Source organism: Setaria viridis, chromosome 4 (genome assembly GCF_005286985.2).
Source record: "Setaria viridis chromosome 4, Setaria_viridis_v4.0, whole genome shotgun sequence".
Lineage (NCBI taxonomy): Eukaryota > Viridiplantae > Streptophyta > Magnoliopsida > Poales > Poaceae > Setaria > Setaria viridis.
Window position 1 is genome coordinate 25,374,085 of NC_048266.2, and position 20,166 is coordinate 25,394,250.

General features: G+C 44.3%; 2 protein-coding genes and 1 long non-coding RNA gene across 5 annotated transcripts; 1 reads left to right on the plus strand and 2 right to left on the minus strand.

Moving 5' to 3' along the window:
• Positions 1-871: 871 nt before the first annotated feature.
• LOC117852749 (BTB/POZ domain-containing protein POB1) lies at positions 872-6,135 on the minus strand. 2 transcript variants are annotated; one of them, XM_034734986.2, is made up of 6 exons: positions 5,625-6,135; positions 3,615-3,755; positions 2,792-2,910; positions 2,640-2,703; positions 2,063-2,342; positions 872-1,981 (listed from the first exon to the last, which is right to left on the minus strand). In XM_034734986.2, the coding sequence occupies exons 1-6, from the start codon at positions 5,833-5,835 to the stop codon at positions 1,171-1,173; spliced, it is 1,626 nt and encodes a 541-aa protein (XP_034590877.1). In that variant the 5' UTR covers positions 5,836-6,135; the 3' UTR covers positions 872-1,170. The 2 variants fall into 2 exon arrangements, with proteins under 2 accessions (XP_034590877.1, XP_034590878.1); XM_034734987.2 differs by having other exon boundaries at positions 3,645-3,755; positions 5,625-6,132.
• Positions 6,136-8,917: 2,782 nt separating this feature from the next.
• Positions 8,918-13,859, minus strand: LOC117852931 (uncharacterized). Of its 2 annotated transcripts, XM_034735239.2 has the most exons (4): positions 13,055-13,859; positions 12,611-12,709; positions 11,015-11,140; positions 8,918-10,724 (listed from the first exon to the last, which is right to left on the minus strand). In XM_034735239.2, the coding sequence occupies exons 1-4, from the start codon at positions 13,568-13,570 to the stop codon at positions 9,222-9,224; spliced, it is 2,244 nt and encodes a 747-aa protein (XP_034591130.1). In that variant the 5' UTR covers positions 13,571-13,859; the 3' UTR covers positions 8,918-9,221. The 2 variants fall into 2 exon arrangements, with proteins under 2 accessions (XP_034591130.1, XP_034591131.1); XM_034735240.2 differs by lacking the exon at positions 12,611-12,709 and having other exon boundaries at positions 13,055-13,858.
• Positions 13,860-18,718: 4,859 nt separating this feature from the next.
• On the plus strand, positions 18,719-19,859 carry LOC117851482 (uncharacterized). The gene is made up of 2 exons (XR_004639550.2): positions 18,719-19,359; positions 19,474-19,859. It is a non-coding gene; the product is annotated as an uncharacterized lncRNA (long non-coding RNA).
• Positions 19,860-20,166: the final 307 nt, after the last annotated feature.

A 20,166-nucleotide genomic window follows, 5' to 3' on the forward strand; every position in this document is an offset into this window, starting at 1 on the left:
TTCATGCACGCACCATGGCGGCGATGGCGGCAGCGGGCGACGAGGGGGCTAGCTGGAGCAGCGGTCATGGCGTTCTAGGCAAGGAGGCCACCGTGCGCTCCAACGGGCATCATACTGTGGCTGAAGGCTAGGGAACGGTGCACCGAGCGAAGGAGGAGGAACTGCAGCATTATGGCAGTATTAAAAGGAGGGAGTAAATTAAGCCAATATTTTGGTTAGGAGGTGGGATGGACAAAGTGAATAGGGAGTAAAATAGACTTTTTCTAATTTATTTCTTTTTTGAGACTTTCTTGATTTTAGGATTATCGTTTTCCTTGTGGACACCATATGTGGAGTTATATTTTTTGATTTCTCGCAAAAAAAAAGATGCACTGGAACTGAAGCCCTCTGGCGCAACCCAACGAAACTGACTGGTGTAAACCAAACCAAGCAAGCAACTAGGCACCCAACCACAGTACGACGCTGGCCTATATAAGGCAAGGGAAGCCAGCAACCAAGTGCTTTCATATTCACAATGCCAACCACACAAACCAGTACGGTTGCAAGCCTCATGTTCCATTAGTGGCAATGATAGACCACACCATTCTACGCCCGCACCACCACAACTCCACAAGCGTAAATGGTTATGGAGGAGTGATCGTTCGTTGGCGCATAACATCAAAAGCCAGTCAGACCAAACACAAGACACAACACAGCCTACCTCAATGTCAATGTCCCATGACTGCACATTCCCCACCTCACTCGGAGTCAACTCACATCACCGCACACCAAATCCTTCCGTAACACTCAAATACCTCGAAGAATTTCTGCAGCCATTCAAACACCTGCTCCAATTGGGGAAGACCAGGGGAAAAACATATACTAACACGAATAACAAGTAAATTCAGCAGAAGTTTCATTTCTCGAGTACTTAGCCAATGTAGCCCATTCAACCTACACACTTTTGATCAGCGGAATTACTTTCCTCAGTTCAATGCCAGTGCAGAACATGACATGCTCCTCTTTGGGTGTAAAAACAAAGGGGGTTTCAGTTCTCGTTTCCAAATTGTCTATTTAGTTGTGAGTAAAAAACATCATGTCTGAAAACACAAGATTTTACACACTGCCGCCCATCATGCACAGATTTTGTCACAACAGCACAGACGCAGTTAGTAGCACACCATCGGCAGTCTAAGGTTGCTTTATGGTCAACTCAGCTCTCAGATGTAGTACCCCGTCAATGAAGAAGAGGCTGTCATCAGCCATAAACGAGGGCCATGGAATTGCAAAGAGATTCCGGTAGCCAACCGCCTTCCCACCAGTGAAGGTGTAGTACCCCTTGTACTTGCTGACAAACTCACCTGATGGCCTTGTCCTTGCAGCAAATTCATAATCTACAGTAACACTTGTTGAGCCTTTCTCTTGCATCCCTAGGAAGAGACCGAAGCAATAGAACGCGCTTTGCTGATCCATGTTACAGTGTGCTGAGAGGAAGAAGCCCTGTCCAGCTAGATGGAATGCTTGCGAGTATATCCGCCCAGATGGGAAAAGTCGGCTACACTCCTCACGCTTCAGGTCCAAGTACGCTATGCACTGCGGATATGGTCGATCAAACTCCACGACCTTAAGCGGACGATATTTGTAAGCTCGCTCAGCATATTTCCTACAGGTCATCACATCTGCTGCAAGGGCACGCTGCCGATGTGGTGCATCTGCTTTGTAAAGAAGTGCCTCAGTGACGCATTTAGTTGCCTGCTCATGATCCAGATCACTGCATGCAAGAACCTTCCGCAGCTTCCTACAGGTCATATGGCAGAACCGGACAAGGGGCAGCAAGCGAGTGCCCAAGATCTCACGTCTTTCTTCCAATTTTGGGTATTGAGCACGTGCCCACTTGATCACAAAATCATAGATAGCATCCTCTGATGCCACCTGAAGGTCATTACTCCATAGAATGGCTTCAATTCCAGCAAGAGGAATGGTCATTGCTTCATCTTGGAACCTGAAAATGGGAAGCATTTCTTTAGTGGCCTTGTTATTTCTGTAACTTAATGCCTAGTTCTATACATCAGAGACTACTCACTTGGTCAAATCCTTGTATTTATTGGCAAGGAATTCCTTGGCAGTGTCAGTCAATGGCTGAACTGCAGTAGCCACTGAAATACTGGAAGGGAGATCTAGATAGAGCAGTGCAGACTCTGTAGTCATAGGCAAGCTTCTAAGCAATTGACTGCAATGCCTCATACACGAAACAACCTCGAATTTGTCAGCAATCATCAATATATCCAGCAGGAGAGTTGGCTGATTTGTTGTCAACTTGCCACTATACATAAAGCTTAGAAGCTCCATAAGGGCATTTTCCTCTGCTCAAAGTAGAAATATGATGATGAGTTCAAAAGTTTTAACTCTTAATTAGAAAAAATTGAACAACGATATGCTGTTGTTTTTCTTATGCACCTAAATTTTTTTGATGAGGAAAGATGTGCAATGTATGATAACATGGTAGCAAATGGATATTAGGAAATACAATACTCATTCAGATTGATAATTTAAGTACTAGGGTTTCATCATTTCAGTAACTATATGGCAATGCATAAAGCAGAATTTTAGAACTCCCATTTGTTAGAACATTCAAGTGTACTGCACAGTTCCCACATTACCTGAAGCAGTTATTCTAAGAGTTGCATGCCTCTGATCAGATTCTTTCATTCCATTTGAGAAAAGCTAAAACGAATGAAACAAATGTCATTAGCTAGTTATTACACCAAAATTAAAGTGCATTGTCAGTGGAATCTAGAAAAATAGTGGATACCTTGTAAAAGAAAGGGCTCTTAGCAGCTAGAATTGCAGAGCTGATATAGATAGACTTTACTCTCAAAACTTGAGTACATTCCATACTCCAGGATGAGTCGCTGCTTTCTCCATCCTCACCTAGCAAAGAGAAAATTCAATAAAATGAATGAATCACAAATACGATAAGAGAAGAAAATGGTGAATTGCACTGCGAGAAGTTCTGCTTTTAGGAGTTAAGAAACTTAGAGAATGAGTTACTCAGAATGCAACATCCATATCTTTGAAAAATGCAAGTAGCCAAGTAGATGTACCAATCTTCCATGGGATAAGAAAATGGGGAACAAATGTGCTGATTGTTACTGTAAGATAGAGCACAGAATAAATGTAGTGTCTTGGCTGCTTCAAGTGCTTTAAGGAAGCTAAATCTCCCAAGGAAAAAAATTCATAAAAGTTACTCTTAACTATCTGTTACAATATATTTTACAGAATTATAACTTGTATACACTGTACACTATTCCTTAATCCGGATTAAGGCATTGAGGTTTCATGATCAAGCACATAAACCTGAAACTAACTTAATTCTTGTACAGTTTTGCCACTTAAATAATCACTGTGTTTTATACCAGCAGTTAGCTTGTCCCAACATGTTTGATAACTTCAAAACAGTTGAACAAGTTAGCCAATACATCATGCCAGTAGACAGTAGTAAACTTGAAAAGAACAAAACCATCAACAGTAATAAACGATATTTAGCAGAGCCTGAACATTTCAATGAATTGGAAAATATTATAGAGTTTATCATGTGTATGCAGGTTCTTTTTCCTAAACCCAAAAACTCTTACATTTGATAGCAGAAGTTAAATTGCACTGACCATCTTGCTCAATATCAGGTGGAGATTCTTCTATCATAGCTACAGGCTCCTCATTGCCTTCCTCATAGGCATCACATTCTTCAGCTTCAACTTTGCAGTTTGCTCCCGATTCTGGAGCAATAAAATTGTAGTGCAAAAGTTGTTCAAAATGAAGATCTTACACATAAACAAATGGGATAACTTCAGGATCATGCATAACTATGTAACTATGATGACATAAAATGGGAACAAAGTGCAAATCCCATTAAATAGTGCAAACATAATGAGAGTTATTTACCAAGGCATAATCAGCGTATTCTAAAAAAACAATTTAAGACTAAAGGGTGAATATTAGATATAATTGCTAACAATAGTCAGTTGTCACAAAAAAATGCTGAGAAAGAAACTTAGATAGGCATTTCAGACACAAGTGGCCCTAACAACCACCAGTGAGACTAAACATGGATGTTTATGACTGCCTAATGAAAACAGTCCCTTCAAAAAGATTGAGCCCACACTGAATTACACGATAAAAATATATCAATTGTATATTTCTCATAATGTACTAATGAATGACAATTCTACTCATATAATTTTAAGTGTGACAGATCAAAATGTCTCTTCACGTATTAGTCACCAAAACAGCAAAAGTTTGACTATACACATTCTGAAATAACAAGTTGAGAGGGAATTTTTCTAATATTTAACAGCTTTGCAGTGTTAATGGGTAAGCTCATATTCACAAGAAAAAAATGCCAAATATATACATATTGTCTCCCTCTCCTATCTCAAGAAACTATACTTTTATTTTTCATGTTCTATTTCTCTGCATTTGTAAACAGTTTCTAATTTATATTTTAATTCCCTTGCTCAAGAAAATTACATGCATAATTTGTCATATTGAAATGCAATATAACAAGTAAAAGTCCTAATTAGTACATTTCACAAATATATTCTTTGCTAAGGCTGTCATTTGGTGTAGCTGTTCGGATCCTCTTCCATCATAGAGCAAACATCCAGGTGTAACTTCAAGACATACATAAATTTCTACACAGTAGACTTCACAATCATAAAGCATGTCCAGGACAAATATAATAGATTGCAAAGTACACTTTTTGAGTCAATCAAGCTACTTGAGAGCCATGTGCATTACTAAAGACAAATTAAGGACAGCACCTAACCACTTATTGAAGAGCATTGCATTCTTATGAATTGGTCGTAATGTCAAATGTTACAGCATTTCCTAAAAGGACAAAACATTTCAAACATTTTAACTTCTTAACATCAGAATAGTAGTTTGAGGAGTGCGAATTTATGATCATCCAATGACTTTCATTTAAGCCGCAACAGAGAAAGGAACGACATCCCTAATTGCAAACTGTGTTCAATCAATTGGGCATGCCACTGGTTCAGTTGCAATGCGTGGATGTTGTTCATATATTTATGAGCATGCAAATCATATTACTGACATCAATAAAGGTGAGGCATACAAATAGCTACTAGTTGGCAAATATCAAATTCAGAGCTCAATAAGATCATACCAATACAGTATATAGAACAAAATCACCCAAAGCAGAACCATGTCAGTTAAAAATTAAAATCCTATTCAATTTCCCCATAAACTACACCACTTAAGCAATTTCATCCACACAAGATTGCTCTGATAAAAATGTGATCTGAATTCCACTGCGGCAACTAAAAAGGTTCGGATGACAATGATTGCCCCACATTTCACAGCTTCGATTAAAAAGAAAAGTGCCTTACCAACCCTTAAGGCCGAAGGCTTTACCACCTAAAGCCCGTGCATACGGCCAGGTCAAATCAAATCACGTCAAAAGGTAAGCACCTTCCGATTCCTTTTCCCCCACCCAACGCATGGAACAACTCAATTCAATTCAATTCAAACAACCACAGCCCTCCCCCAATTCCGAATCCGCGCCGAATTCGCGGCTTGTCGACGGCGAAAGTAAAAGAGGGAGGAAGTGGGAAATCCCCGCTCACCTTTGCCGCGTCGGAGCTCCTCCCGTCGCCGCTTGCGGTGGCGCGCCCAGTCGGCGAGCGACGAGCAGCCCTCGCCGGCGGCGCCCTTGGCCCCGGGCGCGTCGTCCCCGGCGACGATCTCGATCCGCAGAACCCGGTCGGAGAAGTTGACCGAGTTGAAGGCGAACTCGAAGCTCGGCCCCCCGCTCCCCCGCGAGAAGTCCGGGTCCATCCCTCTGCCTCCTCCTCGAATCAACTAACCACGCGCCTCCCCTCCCCTCGCCTCACCTCTGACGCACGGCCGTCGCAGAAGCCATCGACGGGGCAGACGGGGGCCAAACCCTAACCCTAGCGGAGCTTTGACAAGGAAATCGCGAAGCGGGTGCGGGAGGAGCGAGCGGGTTGTGTGGAGACTGGAGAGGGGGAAGAGGAGACGAACAAGAACAAGAGAACCGAAACGGAAGGAGAGGACCGGAGCCGCGAGGGGGCAGCGTCGTGATAAGGAGAAATCCGGGGGGCGTAAATGCGAATCTGCGGGAAGAAAAAGGACAGCTGAACAAGGCGGAGTAAATTCGTACCCTCCGGTGGGGCCGTGGGGGCAACCGGATAAATACACTTCACGCCGGGGGCGCCCGGGGGCGCCCGGGCCCACGGACGTGGGTCCCTGCTGTCGGTACGCTGTTGTGGTTTGGACGGGCCCGGGTGTCGGTGGGCGGGTAGGTGGAGACGTAGGATGGGTGTTGGTCGGCGATGGGATTTTCCTGGTCTCTGCGGAGGAAAATTTGCTGCCTGGACTTTTGGAAAAAGAAATTTGTTTGTTCGTTGGCTGCTGACGTAGGCCTGAGGTTTCAGGGTACGCGTTTTTTTTCTCTTTCAAATGTTGGCGGTAGTTGGGTTGAAGCATTCCTAGAGGTGCTCGGGGGACGGGGTAAATTTAACTCCTACCGCATCAGATGTTTAAACACTAATTAGAAGTATTAAATATAGGTTAATTATAAAACTAATTGCATAAGTCCTAGGCTAAATCGTGAGACGAATTTATTAAGTCTAATTAGTTCATGATTTAACAATGTGGTGCTACAGTAACCATTCGCTAATGGTGAATTAGTTAGGCTTAATAGATTCGTCTCTCGATTTAGCCTAGGGGTTCTGCTATTAGTTTAGCTCATGTTTAGTCCTCCTAATTAACATCCGAACGTCCGATGTGACAGGGTTAAAGTTTAGCCTCTAATATCCAAACGAGGCTTTAGCATTCAAAATCTTAAAGTCATACATCTAGAATCCAAGATCATATCTCATGAACCGTGGATGAGATGTTAGATAATCGAGCTATTTAACAAATCAAGTAATGACAATCGACATGTTCTCAAGCCATAGGTTAGAAGTAGTTACACGATTTTTCTCGGATGTGAATCATACATCTTCAATGCAATACTCCCTCCCTTCTAAAATATAAATCCTTTTAATTTTATCATAAATTAAATTTCTCTAAGTTTTATTAAGTTCTTTTTATCAGTTATTTCTGCCACGGGATGTGAATCATATATGAAATGCAAATACTCTCTATGTTCTAAAATATAAACCTTTTCAATTTTTTCATAAATCAAATTTCTTTAAATTTTACCAAGTTTATAAAAAAAAAAAGTGCAGCAAGGTTGTGACTTAGTTTTGTTAAATATGTCTTGAGAGTCATTCGGTATTGCACATATTAATATTTTTATAATCTAGATATTGACTTAGGTAAAATTAAAAAGACATAAAATTTTGAAACTAAGCATGTGTTTAGTTTTGGGACTAAGTGGAATGGGTTGACTCCATCTCACTTTTTTGAGTTGGCTCCAACCCATCTTGTATTTGGTTGAAAGAGTTGAGAGGGATCAATTGGATGTCATTTTAACACCATTCGCAACTGTTGTACGTGGATCCCACATATCATCATCTATAATTTTTTCCTAAGCCATCCCTCTCTCTCCTTGCACCGTCGGGCCTCTCCCGCCCCTCCCCTCTCTCTCCCCGCGCCACCCGTTGGCCCCTCCCTTCCTCCCTCATGCTGGCCGCTAGCTCCTCCCTTCCTCGCGCCGCCTCCCTCCCCCGTGCCAGCTGCCGCTCCTCCCTCCCTCCCCTGCGCTGGCCTCCTCCTCTAGGCCAGCCGCCACCCCTCTACGCGACTGCGCTAGCCTGCTCCTCTACGTCGGCTGCCACCCCACTGCGTCGGCCACCTCCTCACACTCCTCTGCGCCGCCATCTCCCACTCGCCTGCACGCACCCGTGAAAACAGCCAAGCAACGGCATCCATCTGGGTCGAGTGCGTCCACTCGTTTTGGGTGGATGCATTCAACATGCATCTAGGAGGAATATTCCCTCCTGGATCCGACCCAATCCAGATGACTTTTTTAACCAAATGCGGGTCGATGTGGATCGAACCCGTTCCAACCAAGTTCGATCCCCGTACCAAACACACCGACCTACCTTGCCCCCCTTGGTAAATTGGGTTGTACAGTGTGCCTAATCGTAAAATGGTGATTGGTTGCTATAATATGTAGGCTACCGACGTCTACCGTCCTTGTGTAACAACTACTATAAAAAGCTCATATGTTTCTTTTGTGTCACCTACCCCTTCGCCAAGAATGGTAGGGAATTTTGCACTTCGTGAATGTAGTCGTTCCAAAATTCCTGAATACCGAATAATACCAAATTCATGAGGATTCACAAAAGAACGCAAAAAGCATATCCCTTTCTCAAACCGATCATGTGAGCCGAAGTCCATGACCATGAGAGTACAATAATGACTTTGCTGTGACCAAGCAAACCCATACTTGCGCTGTCAATTCCTTGATCATTCGCTCCAACTAGGGTTCTTGCAGATTGCATGGCATTTCTCTTTTTCGCTTTCTTTACGGCCGCACATATCGGTCAGACGCACTAGTACGGGTACGGCCCATGAACGTTGTGCCAGATCCACCATGATGGCCCAGGCTGTAGATTTCCATCTACCACCAACTGTACTTGAATCATCCCCAACCATAAGCAAAAGCAAAACAAGTGCAGCGTACTGACACTGCCAGAGTAAGAAAACTATCATAGCCGATAAGAGAATCGGGCAGGCATCATTCCATACAGATTGGGAACTGCAGACAGTTTCTGTGAATGATTTCATTTCAGGTTTTTTAGTGCCATGACTTGCTATTTCTATGAAAATTTCTAGGAGAATTTTTTTTAACTAGTGCATAGAAGGAACTGAGGATGTCAGGAGGTGAAAAATTGTAGTCTCTGCAAACCAACTTCTTTTAGAAAAAAATAAATTAGGACAAAGATTGCCCATGGCTAAAGCAAGTAATAACTAAGCTCATTACTATACAAATGTTACAAGATGTGATAGCCAAGTTCATCTCCATTTGATTCTAGTCCGATGGTTAGCAGATGAAATCTACAATGAGAACTCCGTTCAATATGCAACTACATCTAGGATTCACATAACCTGCAACTGGGGGCATCCAGGAGCACTCGAAACACGTCATCGTCAAGTGGATATTCGGCTATTAAGTCGGATATCTTACAATTGCAACTATACATGTTGCAGATTGAAATCATGGAAGCCCAAGAGTGTCAGCTGGGTTCTCATTTCCTCCTTGTGCTGATCAAGGGGAATACCGATGAGCTCATTCGAGCATGCTGCCCCTCCAACCTTGCTTGAAGTAGTTTTGCCTTCAGAGTGTTCTCCTTTGCACCTACCAGCTGATGAGCTGGGGATTCAGATATCTCGCACTCCAAGGATTTGGCTGGGTTATTCAGATGTCGTGCTGGACTGCGCACATCACAAAGATCCCGTGCGGTAGTATATTCATGAAACTGATTTGTCCGGGGCTGGTTTGATCTGTGCCCTAGATATGCATGTTGAGGAGCCTCTGATTTGATTTTCAACAGGTCATCACGTAACTGGCGAGAGACTTGGGTCATAACAGTTTCATTTTGCTCGTCTGTAGAAGCAAGGCCAGCATCATTGCGTGAGCTAATTTCTGGTGTTGAAGCAATAAATTGTTGTCGACCGATGCTAGATCTTGCCTTGTCTTTTCTTGAGCAAGTTGGTGCATTTGACATTGGTGAGCCTTCGACAGATACACCATTGGAATATTCCAATCTTCTCATCGGTGAATGCATGGAGCTTATGACCCTCCTTCGAGTACCTGCAAGGTCATGGCTCTTAATGGCACCTCCATGCATGTTCAGTTCAAAGCAATGCAGATCACTGGCAATAGAACTGCCATCATCATCTTCCGCTAACCGAGGGGCACTAGTGGCTCCGTTAAGGTGCACAGACTCAAGGGACTGCTGGCAAAAACTGGCATCTCGCTTTTCATTACCAATGTCTAAGTTATCATTCTTGCAGTTACCGAACCTTTTAGCATGATGAAGAAAACTCTCAATCTCACTGCTCAGTCGTTCTGTGATTGAGGTTTTCCCTGACAAATCTTCCCTTGTACCAGTCTTTTGCATCTGCATTCGCTCATCAAGCCATGCTTCTGAAATATGAACTACTGACTTATCAAACTTGTGCTCGTACTCCTTTACATGCTTTTGCTTCAACATCCTGACTTCCTCCTCATAGTTTCTAATTCCTTTTGCAAACTCGTCACAAAGATCTTCCAACAGGCAGGTTGTATTTTTCTCTTTCTCCAGAGCCTTTGCAGCCTTGCAAAATGATGATTTCATATCAGACAGCTCTTTGCCTAGCTTTCTATGGAGAGCCTCCGAATGTTTCCTCAGGCGTCTCTCATCTTCAAGCTCCTCTTGCAGTGAACGGATGGCTGCTTTGATCTTCTCTTGGTCCTTGTTCCTCCGAGCCATTTTGTCTTCAGTGACTTGCCTTGCTAGAGAATCAATTTCGTGGTGATACCGCTGCCTCTCTTGCATAAGCTCTTGAATGCATGCCTTGGCATGATGCAACTCTCGTTTCAATCCCTTCATTGCTGACACATCAGCTGCGTGCTGTTCTTCCAAGCTCCAAATTCGATTGAGAACTTTCAATAGCTCTGTTGACGTTTTGAGATCATTACCCGTGTGCCTAAATCTAGCATTGCAATCCAATGACCGAGTTGGGCTGACAAGGTTCACCGTAGTTGCCTGTACAAGGAATGGACACTATTTGAGAATTATGTGTTGATTTAAAAGTGTTTCGGACTGCAGAACTCGAAAACAATAATATGTAATGGCATCACAAGTGATGCCACAAAACCAGTACAGGATGATAAGATGGATCTTTGCACTTGACAAGTACAATATGGTCCATGACTTCCTACATAGGCAAGCCTGAGAGAAGATGGGCATGCTGGCACAACTGGTATTTCTTATTAATGCCCAAAGTAAACCACCAAAGTAAGCCAAGTTTGTAGAGGGAGCAAATGAATACGTACCCCAACTGAACTAGTGTAACTTGCAGGAGAAAGAGGCTGCCTTGAGGGGCATCTTTCTTCATGTAACTTATCATGCTCCATCACTGAAGCTGCAACATGTGCTCCAAAGCCACCTGAACTCCGTGGCTGAAAGGTAAGAAGAAACTTGTGACATCTGGTACGTATGGCTTTGTGACGTAGTAAAAAAGCAAAAAAGAAAACAAAGCTCGCGCGCGCACACAAACAAAGGTACGGCATTCCCAATGGGAAGCAAGATTACGTCAATTAAATCCTACCAAGGAAAAAAAATTTCAGAAGGAATGGTGTCAGGAAACAAAATAAAAAAGGACAAATCTTAGGTGTCATCAACTAAAAAGCATTACTGTCTTCAAACAAAATAAGAGACCTGCAATAATGAATTTCCTCCTGAGGAGTGTAAATATTATAATGTGCGTTGTAAGTATAAACCAAATTCAAAGTTTTACTTCTCCTGTGTAACAACAATGCATGACACATAAGAAAAGAATGAACAAAATATGCTTCTAAATGATATGCTGGAATCATGGGATCTTACTAAGTTGCATAGTGCACAGCAGAAACATGTGGACCTCTAGTTCATCGAGAACATGAAAATTGGACAGGGAAACAGGCGTATAATAAACTAAACAAGGATAAAGAGAAGGTTACAAGGTTTTACAATCCATCTTTAGATACTTAAAGTCGTTCGGTTTCTTTTATCTGTTATACGCTATTTCTAATAAAAGCTGGTTTTCTCCCTTCTCTTGGGAAAACAATTAAGTTAAGAAAACATCACGTACAGCTTGGTGAAACAGAAGCTAGATTAAGAGAAAGCACTTGAAAAAGAAATATTGCCATCATGATAATAGCAAAGAACCCAAAGGATACAAAAGGAGGCGATGATTAGGGATGCCCTTGGGGATGGAATATTCTTGAAGAAAATGTCAGAAACAACAAAAAGAAATACAATCAAAATCATCAAGCATATAATTCTAATACCAGATAAAGGTTCAAATGGAAGCCCAGTCTCCCAGCAGTCCAGCACACAGATGCTAGTCATGTACCAAGTCTATCAAACACATCAGCCAGATCATCTTTGATCAATATTAGATGTCCTTGGAGGCTCTATGTTTTAATATTCTTTATGTTTTACTTAATCTTTTGGACATACTACATAATTGGCCAGTTAAGTTCTAAAGATAACAGGGCTATGCCTATATGGCACCATCTGCCTAATAACACTAACACACTTCAAACCGAGTAAAGACAAAGTTTATTCCTAAATTATTTGTCGTATGAAATAATTTTATAGCTCTCAACAGAAATTCATGATGAAGTTCACTGATCAAGCAACAAAAGCCGAAATAACTATAGTACCATACAGTAGCCACCTACAGATCCACCATATGTCCAGTACCTTATAAAGTCAAAGAAGTACCAGCAAACACTAAATTGAAAGGGTCGTACAGACAATACTATCACAAAACTAGGATGCAGCTTTTATGGCTGCATTACTCCTGCCCTTGACAAGTAAACAAAAGTAGGTGGAGAAGAAATATGTAAAATCTATAAAAGAGTATGCTAAATCTCAGAGGATACCGTCCAACTACTATAATGAAATCGCAGAGTGCTTGGTGCTAGATTCTGTGGTTTGAACTGTTCCTGATGAAGAATTGAAGAGGGTGTTTTGAACTGTTCCTGATGACAAATAGTAAAATCACAAGAAGACCGAAGAGATGATTCAGCCATCTATCTGTTATGGTTTCAGCAAGGCATCTAAATATTGGTAATTTCTCAAAATAGATAACTTTAGCTACTAACCCACCAAAGGATATTAGTTAAAGGTAATGTATGATGCAAAACCCACCAAAGGATATTAGTTAAAGGCAATGTATGATGCAAGATCGAACGACGTAATCCAAGACCCAACAAGAAAGATGAAAAGAAAAGCAGAACATGATGCACACATACAGGCATCACGCTGACCACTAACGTCATCAAGTTGACTGTGGAAAAAAGCGACGCAGATGGCGAAGTTCTTACCCGATCCGCATCCGCACTCGCCTCGTCGGCGGCGGGCGCCCTCCGTCCGCGGTGCCGGATCCGGCGGCCCGCGCCGGCGACGCGGATGACGTCCTGGATCTCCCACAGGGTGGCGCCCAGCTGCCTAGCCGACGCGGCCGGCGCGCCCCGCCTCCCCGCCCCCGCGTCCGCCTCGGCCGACGCCGCCTCCTCCTCCGGTCGCGGCGGCGACGGCTCCAGCTTCCAGGACGGCGACGGCGTGGCGTGGCCCGCCTTCCGCCGCGCCCGCGCGCGCGCCTGGGCCGCCGCGAGCCCCCGCCGCAGCGGCTCCTCCTCTTTCTCCTCCTGCTCCACGCGGCGGCGAGCCGTCCCGGGGCTGCCGTCCGGTTCTTGCGCCTCGCGGCTGGGGCTCCTGGAGACCGCCTTGCCGCAGGCCTCGAATCTTGCCTCCCCGCCACCGCCATCGCCGCGGCATTTCAGGAGCGCTGCTGCTACAGCAGCCGCGGCAGCGGCAGCCTGCGGTGGCTCCACCTCCATGGATGGCTGCCGCTGCTTTGCCTTTGCTTTTGCGATCTTGGGCGGTGCTCCCCCTTTCCCTGCGGGCTGCGGTCCTGCTCTGCGTTTCTTCCCCTTTTCTCTTCTCTGACTCTATGGAGCAGCCATCATGCTCCGCTCTCACAGCTTCCTTGGCTTCTGCTGTCTCGCTATGTACAGTGAGAATCTGTGTGCGCTCAGGCTCTGTGCAGGTGCAGAGATGCGTGTGGATGGGAGAACAGAGGAGAGATGTTGTGAGCAGGGTGGCGACTGGCAAGCTGGGCCGAGGAGGGGGACTACCGGACTAGTCAGAGGAAGAATAGAGAATCGTGCTACGTGATGAGCATGTGCTACGTATACGCTATACCGCGCTCCTAATTTTCTAATGCGGTGTATGTGGATGTTCAGTCCGAAGTAAAATTCATATCGCATCAAATATTCGGAAGCTAATTAAAAAAATTAAATATGAGCTAATTATAAAACTAATTACACAGATGGAGCCTAATTCATAAAATGAATCTATTAAACCTAATTAATCCATCATTGGCACATGTTTACTGTAACATTACATTGTCAAATCATGAACTAATTAGACTTAATAGATTCGTCTCGCAAATTAGTCTTCATCTGTACAATTGGTTTTGCAATAAGTCTATGTTTAATACTTCTAATTAATATCTAAATATTCGATGTGATAGAAATTTTAGGAGCTGACTAAAGAAACAAACACCCCCTAAGTATACTGCAAAAGAAATCACACATTGTGGTATAGTCTAGGTTAGAGGCTTAAATGGAGATATGCAGGACATTCTTGTTAGCCAAAGCTAATCATGATACATACCCGCTCCATGTTTGTTCATAGCTTATTATGCGCACTGACCAAGTAATCACGCATGTAAAAAAACAATATGAATGACTGTGATACGTAGAGCGAAAAATTTCAATTACTATATTTTTATATCCTCAATGGATGAGACATCGTGGACCGAATTCTCTGGGGTCATACTTCATAGAAAAACATAGCAAAACAAGGGAGGTACTTGATGATAGTGTTGGTAAACAGAGGCAGTGGTGACACTGTAATCAGTGTAGTGGGTCGATCGCCTACATGCTACTCAATCTGTTTTGCTTCGTGTTTGGGCCTTTAGGGCTTTGTGTACACTAGGTACAAAACAAAGGAGGTACTAGTATCAAGACAAATCTCTATTTCCGTGTTTGGATAGTAGTATTGGAGCTCGAAATGAGAATTGGAATTGGATCCAGTGAATACCGTTGTCTAGATGTATGCGGAATTGAGAATTGGTACTGGGAAGCCAATATCGTGGAATCCACACAGAACTAAAATAACGCTTCATCAGAATCGAGCTGGTCCTCTCCGTATAGGGACGAATTGATCAATCTTCCCCTCCTTCGCCCAGACCCCACCACAGATAGCGCCGCCGCCCGAACTCCGACCTCGACCTCCATCGCCGGAACTCCGCCGCCAGCAGCCGGCCCCTAAAGATCCCCTCTGACCTTCTTTCTCACCATCGCAGCCTCCTCTTCCTCCCACTCGTCACCCCTCATCCTCCTCCTTCCATCCGGCGCAGCCTCCTCCTCCTCCTCCTCCTCGTGGGTCGCGCCCGGCACCCCTCCAACTTCCTCGCGTTCGTCGCGGGCTCACATCCTCCTCCTCCTCACGGTCGGCGCCCCTCCTCCTCTTCCTCACGGCCGGCGCTCCTCCTCTTCCTCCCGTCTGGCGCAACCTTCTCCTCCTTGCGGGTCGCGGCCGGCGCCCCTCGTCACGGACTCACGGCCTCCTCCTCCTCCTCGTGGCTGGCGACCCTCCTCCTCTTCCTCCCGTTCGGCGCCCCTCCTCTTCGTCGCGGCCGGCACCCTTCCTCTTTTTCCTCGCGGGCAACAAGATTTCGTCGCGAGAAGAGCCGCATCGTGACACGCGGGAAGAGGTGGGACCACAGGGCGGCACCAGTGTCCGACATCCCCAGTGAAGGATGGGCGGCGCGACGAGCTTGGCCGGTGAAGACGGACTTGTGCAGCATGGCAGGTGACCAAATTTCAATTCCACTCTTTACACATCCAAACATGTATTAAATTGGACTACTTTTCAAACGTACGACACTTTCTCTCTATTTTTCTTTTTAGCATGAGTGGTCTTCGCCCAAATAAAATGTTTAAGCAAGAAAATAAAGATGACTTATAAATTGTTCTCCGTCTCTAAATATTTGGCAACTTTGACCAAAACACGATTATCAACGCAATCCACCTTTTCAAGGATGAAATGATCAAAATCTCATCATAAAACTATCTTTTAGTATTTCTACAATATATAGTATCTTTTAATATGGATAAACTGGGAAAGTATATTTTTAGAAAACACAAAGTACCGGGTATTTTGAAACAAATAAAGTGGTTAAAAGCAGTAAAGTATTTGAAAACAGAGATTGTTACAGTAGCAACTTAGGCCTTGTTTAGTTCTCAAATTGGGAGTGGCAAAGTTTGCATTTTGCCATAAATGCGCAACTGTAATGTTTCGTTTGTATTTGTGAATTATTGTCCAAACATTGACTAATTAGGCTCAAAAGATTGGTCTCGCAAAGTACAACAAAACTGTGCAATTAGTTTTTGCTTTCGTCTACATTTAGTACTCCATGCATGTACCGCAAGTTTGATGTGATGAGAAATCTTATTTTTTATAGTGTCAAAGTTGGAAAAAAAGACTGAACAAGGCCTTAACAGCTGAACCGTTTCCTACCTCTGATTTTTTTATCCTCCTCCCAATGCCCTGTCTTCCCTACCGGTGACGGTGAGCCAAACTAATCACGTGAGGTCCTTTCTAGCCCTCATGCACCTACAACCAATGGTTCAGCCACCGCCAAGTTCGTGTCACATCGAATATTCGAAGACTAATTAGAAGAACTAAATATGAGTTAATTATAAATCTAATTACACAGATGGAGGCTAAACAGCGAGACGAATCTATTAAGCCTAATTAATCCATCATTAGTAATGGTTACTGTAGCAGTACATTATCAAATCATGGATAATTAGGCTTAATAGATTTATCTCGCTGTTTAGCCTCTATCTATACAATGAGTTTTGTAAATAATCTATATTTAATACTACTGATTAGTGTCTACAAATATGACAGGGACTCTCTCGGAACCAAACGATCCTGAAAACGGCCGGGCAAATCAGCGCCTCCACTGTTTCGGACCATCCAACTAGGACGGCATTAACTTTGGACGTGACATGACATCCATTACTCCATTCTATTCTAGGGACAAGAACGAGCGAACCACGCCAAAAGGAAAACGCTGCTCTCTTGGCCACAATCCAAAACCCTCCGGACCTTAACCATGTCCATCATCTGAAAACCGACCTCGCAACACCTCATCCATGGCGTCGAAATCGGATGGGAGAGGGAGTGAAGTAGAGGAAAAATCGAGCGTAGCAAGGGCGACGAACACAATGCTATAGCACGCAAGACATCGCGGTAGGTGGCGGACGGTACGGTGAGGGCAGGCATATGTAGTAGTCTGGTCACGTCACGTGTGCAGCCGCCGCCGCAGCGACCGAGCACAGCCGGTGCCCGTTGGGGGGCGCGCGTGTGGCTTTGCCGAAAGGCGCACGGCAACGCCTCATGCGCGCGCAGCGGCAGGAGAGCGCCTCTGAAGCCGTGCACGGCGTCATAATAATGGAGCACGGGGCGGCACCGTGCAGGCACAGTAGAGAGTATAGACACACACGACCTATCGGCGGGCTAGGCGGCTAGCTATCCCTTCCTCCTTTTCCCGTTGCTAGCTAGGACCTGTCTAGTTCCCAAAATCCTAACTTTCGTACTATAAAAAAGAAGATTTCCTATCACATTAAACTTATGGTATATGCATGGAATACTGAATGTAGACGAAATTAAAAACTAATTGCACAGTTTTGTTGTACTTTGCGAGACAAATCTTTTGAACCTAATTAGTCAATATTTGGACAATAATTCACAAATACAAACGAAACGCTACAGCGTGCTACAGTAATTTTGGTTGTTCAAAATTGGGCAACTAAACAAGGCCTAGGGCGTCCCCAAAATTCCAACTTTGACACTATGCAAAAAAAAGATTCTCCATCACATCAAACTTGCGGTACATGCATGGAGTATTAAATGTAGACGAAATCAAAAACTAATTGCACAGTTTTGTTGTACTTTGCGAGACAAATCTTTTGAGCTTAATTAGTCAATGTTTGAACAATAATTCACAAATACAAACGAAATACTATAGTTGCACATTTATAGTAAAATGCAAACTTTACCACCTACAATTTGAAAACTAAACAAGAACCTGCTCTCTTTTCTCGCTAGCAACAGGAGGAAATCCGCCCGTTGGAGCTTGGAGACGACACGCACCCTAGTACCTACTACAGTACTACTTCATACTTCATGCCGGCCGACCTCAGGCTCTCGCGCGGCGCAGCGCAGGGACCCCAGGGCGATGCCAGCAATGGAAATTTCTCTTCGTTTCTTTCCCTGCAGCCGAGCAACTGAGCAAGCTGGGTCCTGTCCCAAGAGAGATAGCTTGCTGGGTTCCAAACTTCCAAAGTGACGATTAGGGGTGTTTGAATCCGGAGCTAAATTTTAGTCCCTATCGCATCGAATATTTGGACACTAATTAGGAGTATTAAATATAGGCTAATTACAAAATCAATTTCACAACCCCTAGGCTAAATCGCGAGACGAATCTATTAAGCCTAATTAGTCCATGATTTGAAAATATGGTGCTACAGTAAATATTCACTAATGATGGATTAATTAGGCTTAATAGATTCATCTCGTGATTTAGCTTAGGAGTTCTGCAATTAGTTTTGTAATTAGCTCATGTTTAATTCTTCTGATTAGCATCCGAATATCCGATGTGATACGGACTAAACTCCACCCTCAGTATTCCAAACAGAGGAATTCGATGTGTGCCGGGGGCAGAGCGAGCCGAGCAGATGGGACGGCGCGGAGGTAGATCAACAATCGTACAGCGCACCGGGGCTGGAATCCAAGGAAAAACGCCCCACAAGGCAGCATCATATCAGATCAGGATGGCGTAACAAATCGGGCAGTGTAGTAAGCTGGTTTGTTTATCACTCAGCAAAGTTCACCTTCTGAATGTTAATTAATCCACGGCTGCTAGACGTCGTAGCCACAAAAGTGCACTTGCAGGTGCGGTTGATCCGGCAAGTCTGGACGACGCTAATAACAAGCCCTTTGCGATCTCTTGGAGTTTCCCATAAGGAGTATTTAAAAAAACTGCAGAGCTAGTTTAGACCGTGATGACATGTATGTTCCGTATTTACCAGGCATAATTCATTTATTCCTTAATCCTCGTTCGTTTTCATTTACTTGATAAACTGACACTAAATATACGCGAATTTGAGCAAACAAGAAAGGAGACCCTGGTCTCGTTCTTCTCTCTCCCGTTCCCTTCCCCTGCTACAGTCCCCAAAAGGCGAACCGGAGGTGAGCGCTGTTCCGGCACCAATCGCTCCGGTTCCCCTCTTCTCCGGTGGCCGCGTCGGCGCCGGAGAGGGAGGGGAACCGGGGGAGTTTGGTTGTCCGGCTGTATATCACCTTCCCTGGTTTACATCTAGTTAGGGTTGCTTGCTTGTTCCCATGTGGATCTCGCTTGGGGATTTTGCTGCGTCCGCTTTCTTTTCCGGCGATTCGTCTGTCGTTGACGATTGCTTGGATGAAGAAAGCGTGAGATGCCTCTTTCTCGGCTTCGTTCCCGGCGGTGGCTGTGCGTTCAACTCCGCCGGTGAGTTCAGCCGGAGATCTTTTGTTTTTCTGTTTGTTTGCGAAACGGTGGGAAGCTTAGCATCCCCTCTGGGTTGCTTGTCTTCGTTGTTGGCGGTGGCGCCGGCGACGGCAGACTCCTTTTCCAGTCGCTGGTTCTTCCGCTGGCGATGGCGGATCTGTGCTTCTCTTCTGCTTTCAGGCGTGCGGGCGGCCGATGTTCTTTCAACGGAATCGAGGCGTGCTGGTGGAATCCAGGCGCTGGATCATGCGGCACATCCAAGCTTTGGAGCCTTGCGTCTTGGCGGAAGATGAAGATGTTCTGGTCCTGGTGGGCGTCGCCGGCGACTGGGACGGAGGAAGACGACGACGCGAAGCAGGTTATGGTGTTTGGAGTTGCGTTGTGTAATTCCAATTTGTCCAGGGGCTTGGCTGTAAAAGGTCGGGGATGTAATGTGCTGATATTGCTGTTTAATATAGTTCCCTCCTTTTCGCAAAAAAAAAAACGCGAATTTGAAATTACTTTTTTTAAGTAATGGTAAAACGAATTGTTCCAAAATATAGGATGTTATTGATGATAAACTAAATTTGATTCAGAATGTAACTATAATTTTATGCTGCATAATCACACGATCATTAAAAATTACCGATGGTCAAAGCTTCATTAGTAAAAATAGTCACCGCTGGCAAAAGGTGAATAAAAAAGGAGGAAAATACGGTTGGTTTTGTATTTTCCTCCATTTTTGTTGGTTCGGCAAAGGGCTGTCTACAAAGGGCTAAGATGAAGGAAAGGAGAAATTTTATCCGCGGTTTGGATCTCACTGGATTT

Bases quoted from the DNA above. Each gene is read 5' to 3' on its own strand.
- LOC117852749 (XM_034734986.2), bottom strand. From the start codon at position 5,835: ATGGACCCGGACTTCTCGCGGGGGAGCGGGGGGCCGAGCTTCGAGTTC. The intron at 3,756-5,624 runs GTGAGCGGGGAT...TTATTGCTCCAG, and splicing joins GGAGCTCCGACGCGGCAAAG to AATCGGGAGCAAACTGCAAA. The intron at 2,911-3,614 runs GTAAGAGTTTTT...TCTCTTTGCTAG, and splicing joins TTTAACTTCTGCTATCAAAT to GTGAGGATGGAGAAAGCAGC.
- LOC117852931 (XM_034735239.2), bottom strand. From the start codon at position 13,570: ATGGAGGTGGAGCCACCGCAGGCTGCCGCTGCCGCGGCTGCTGTAGCA. The intron at 12,710-13,054 runs GTAAGAACTTCG...ATTTGTCATCAG, and splicing joins CGAGTGCGGATGCGGATCGG to GAACAGTTCAAAACACCCTC. The intron at 10,725-11,014 runs GTACGTATTCAT...TTCCTTGTACAG, and splicing joins GTTACACTAGTTCAGTTGGG to GCAACTACGGTGAACCTTGT.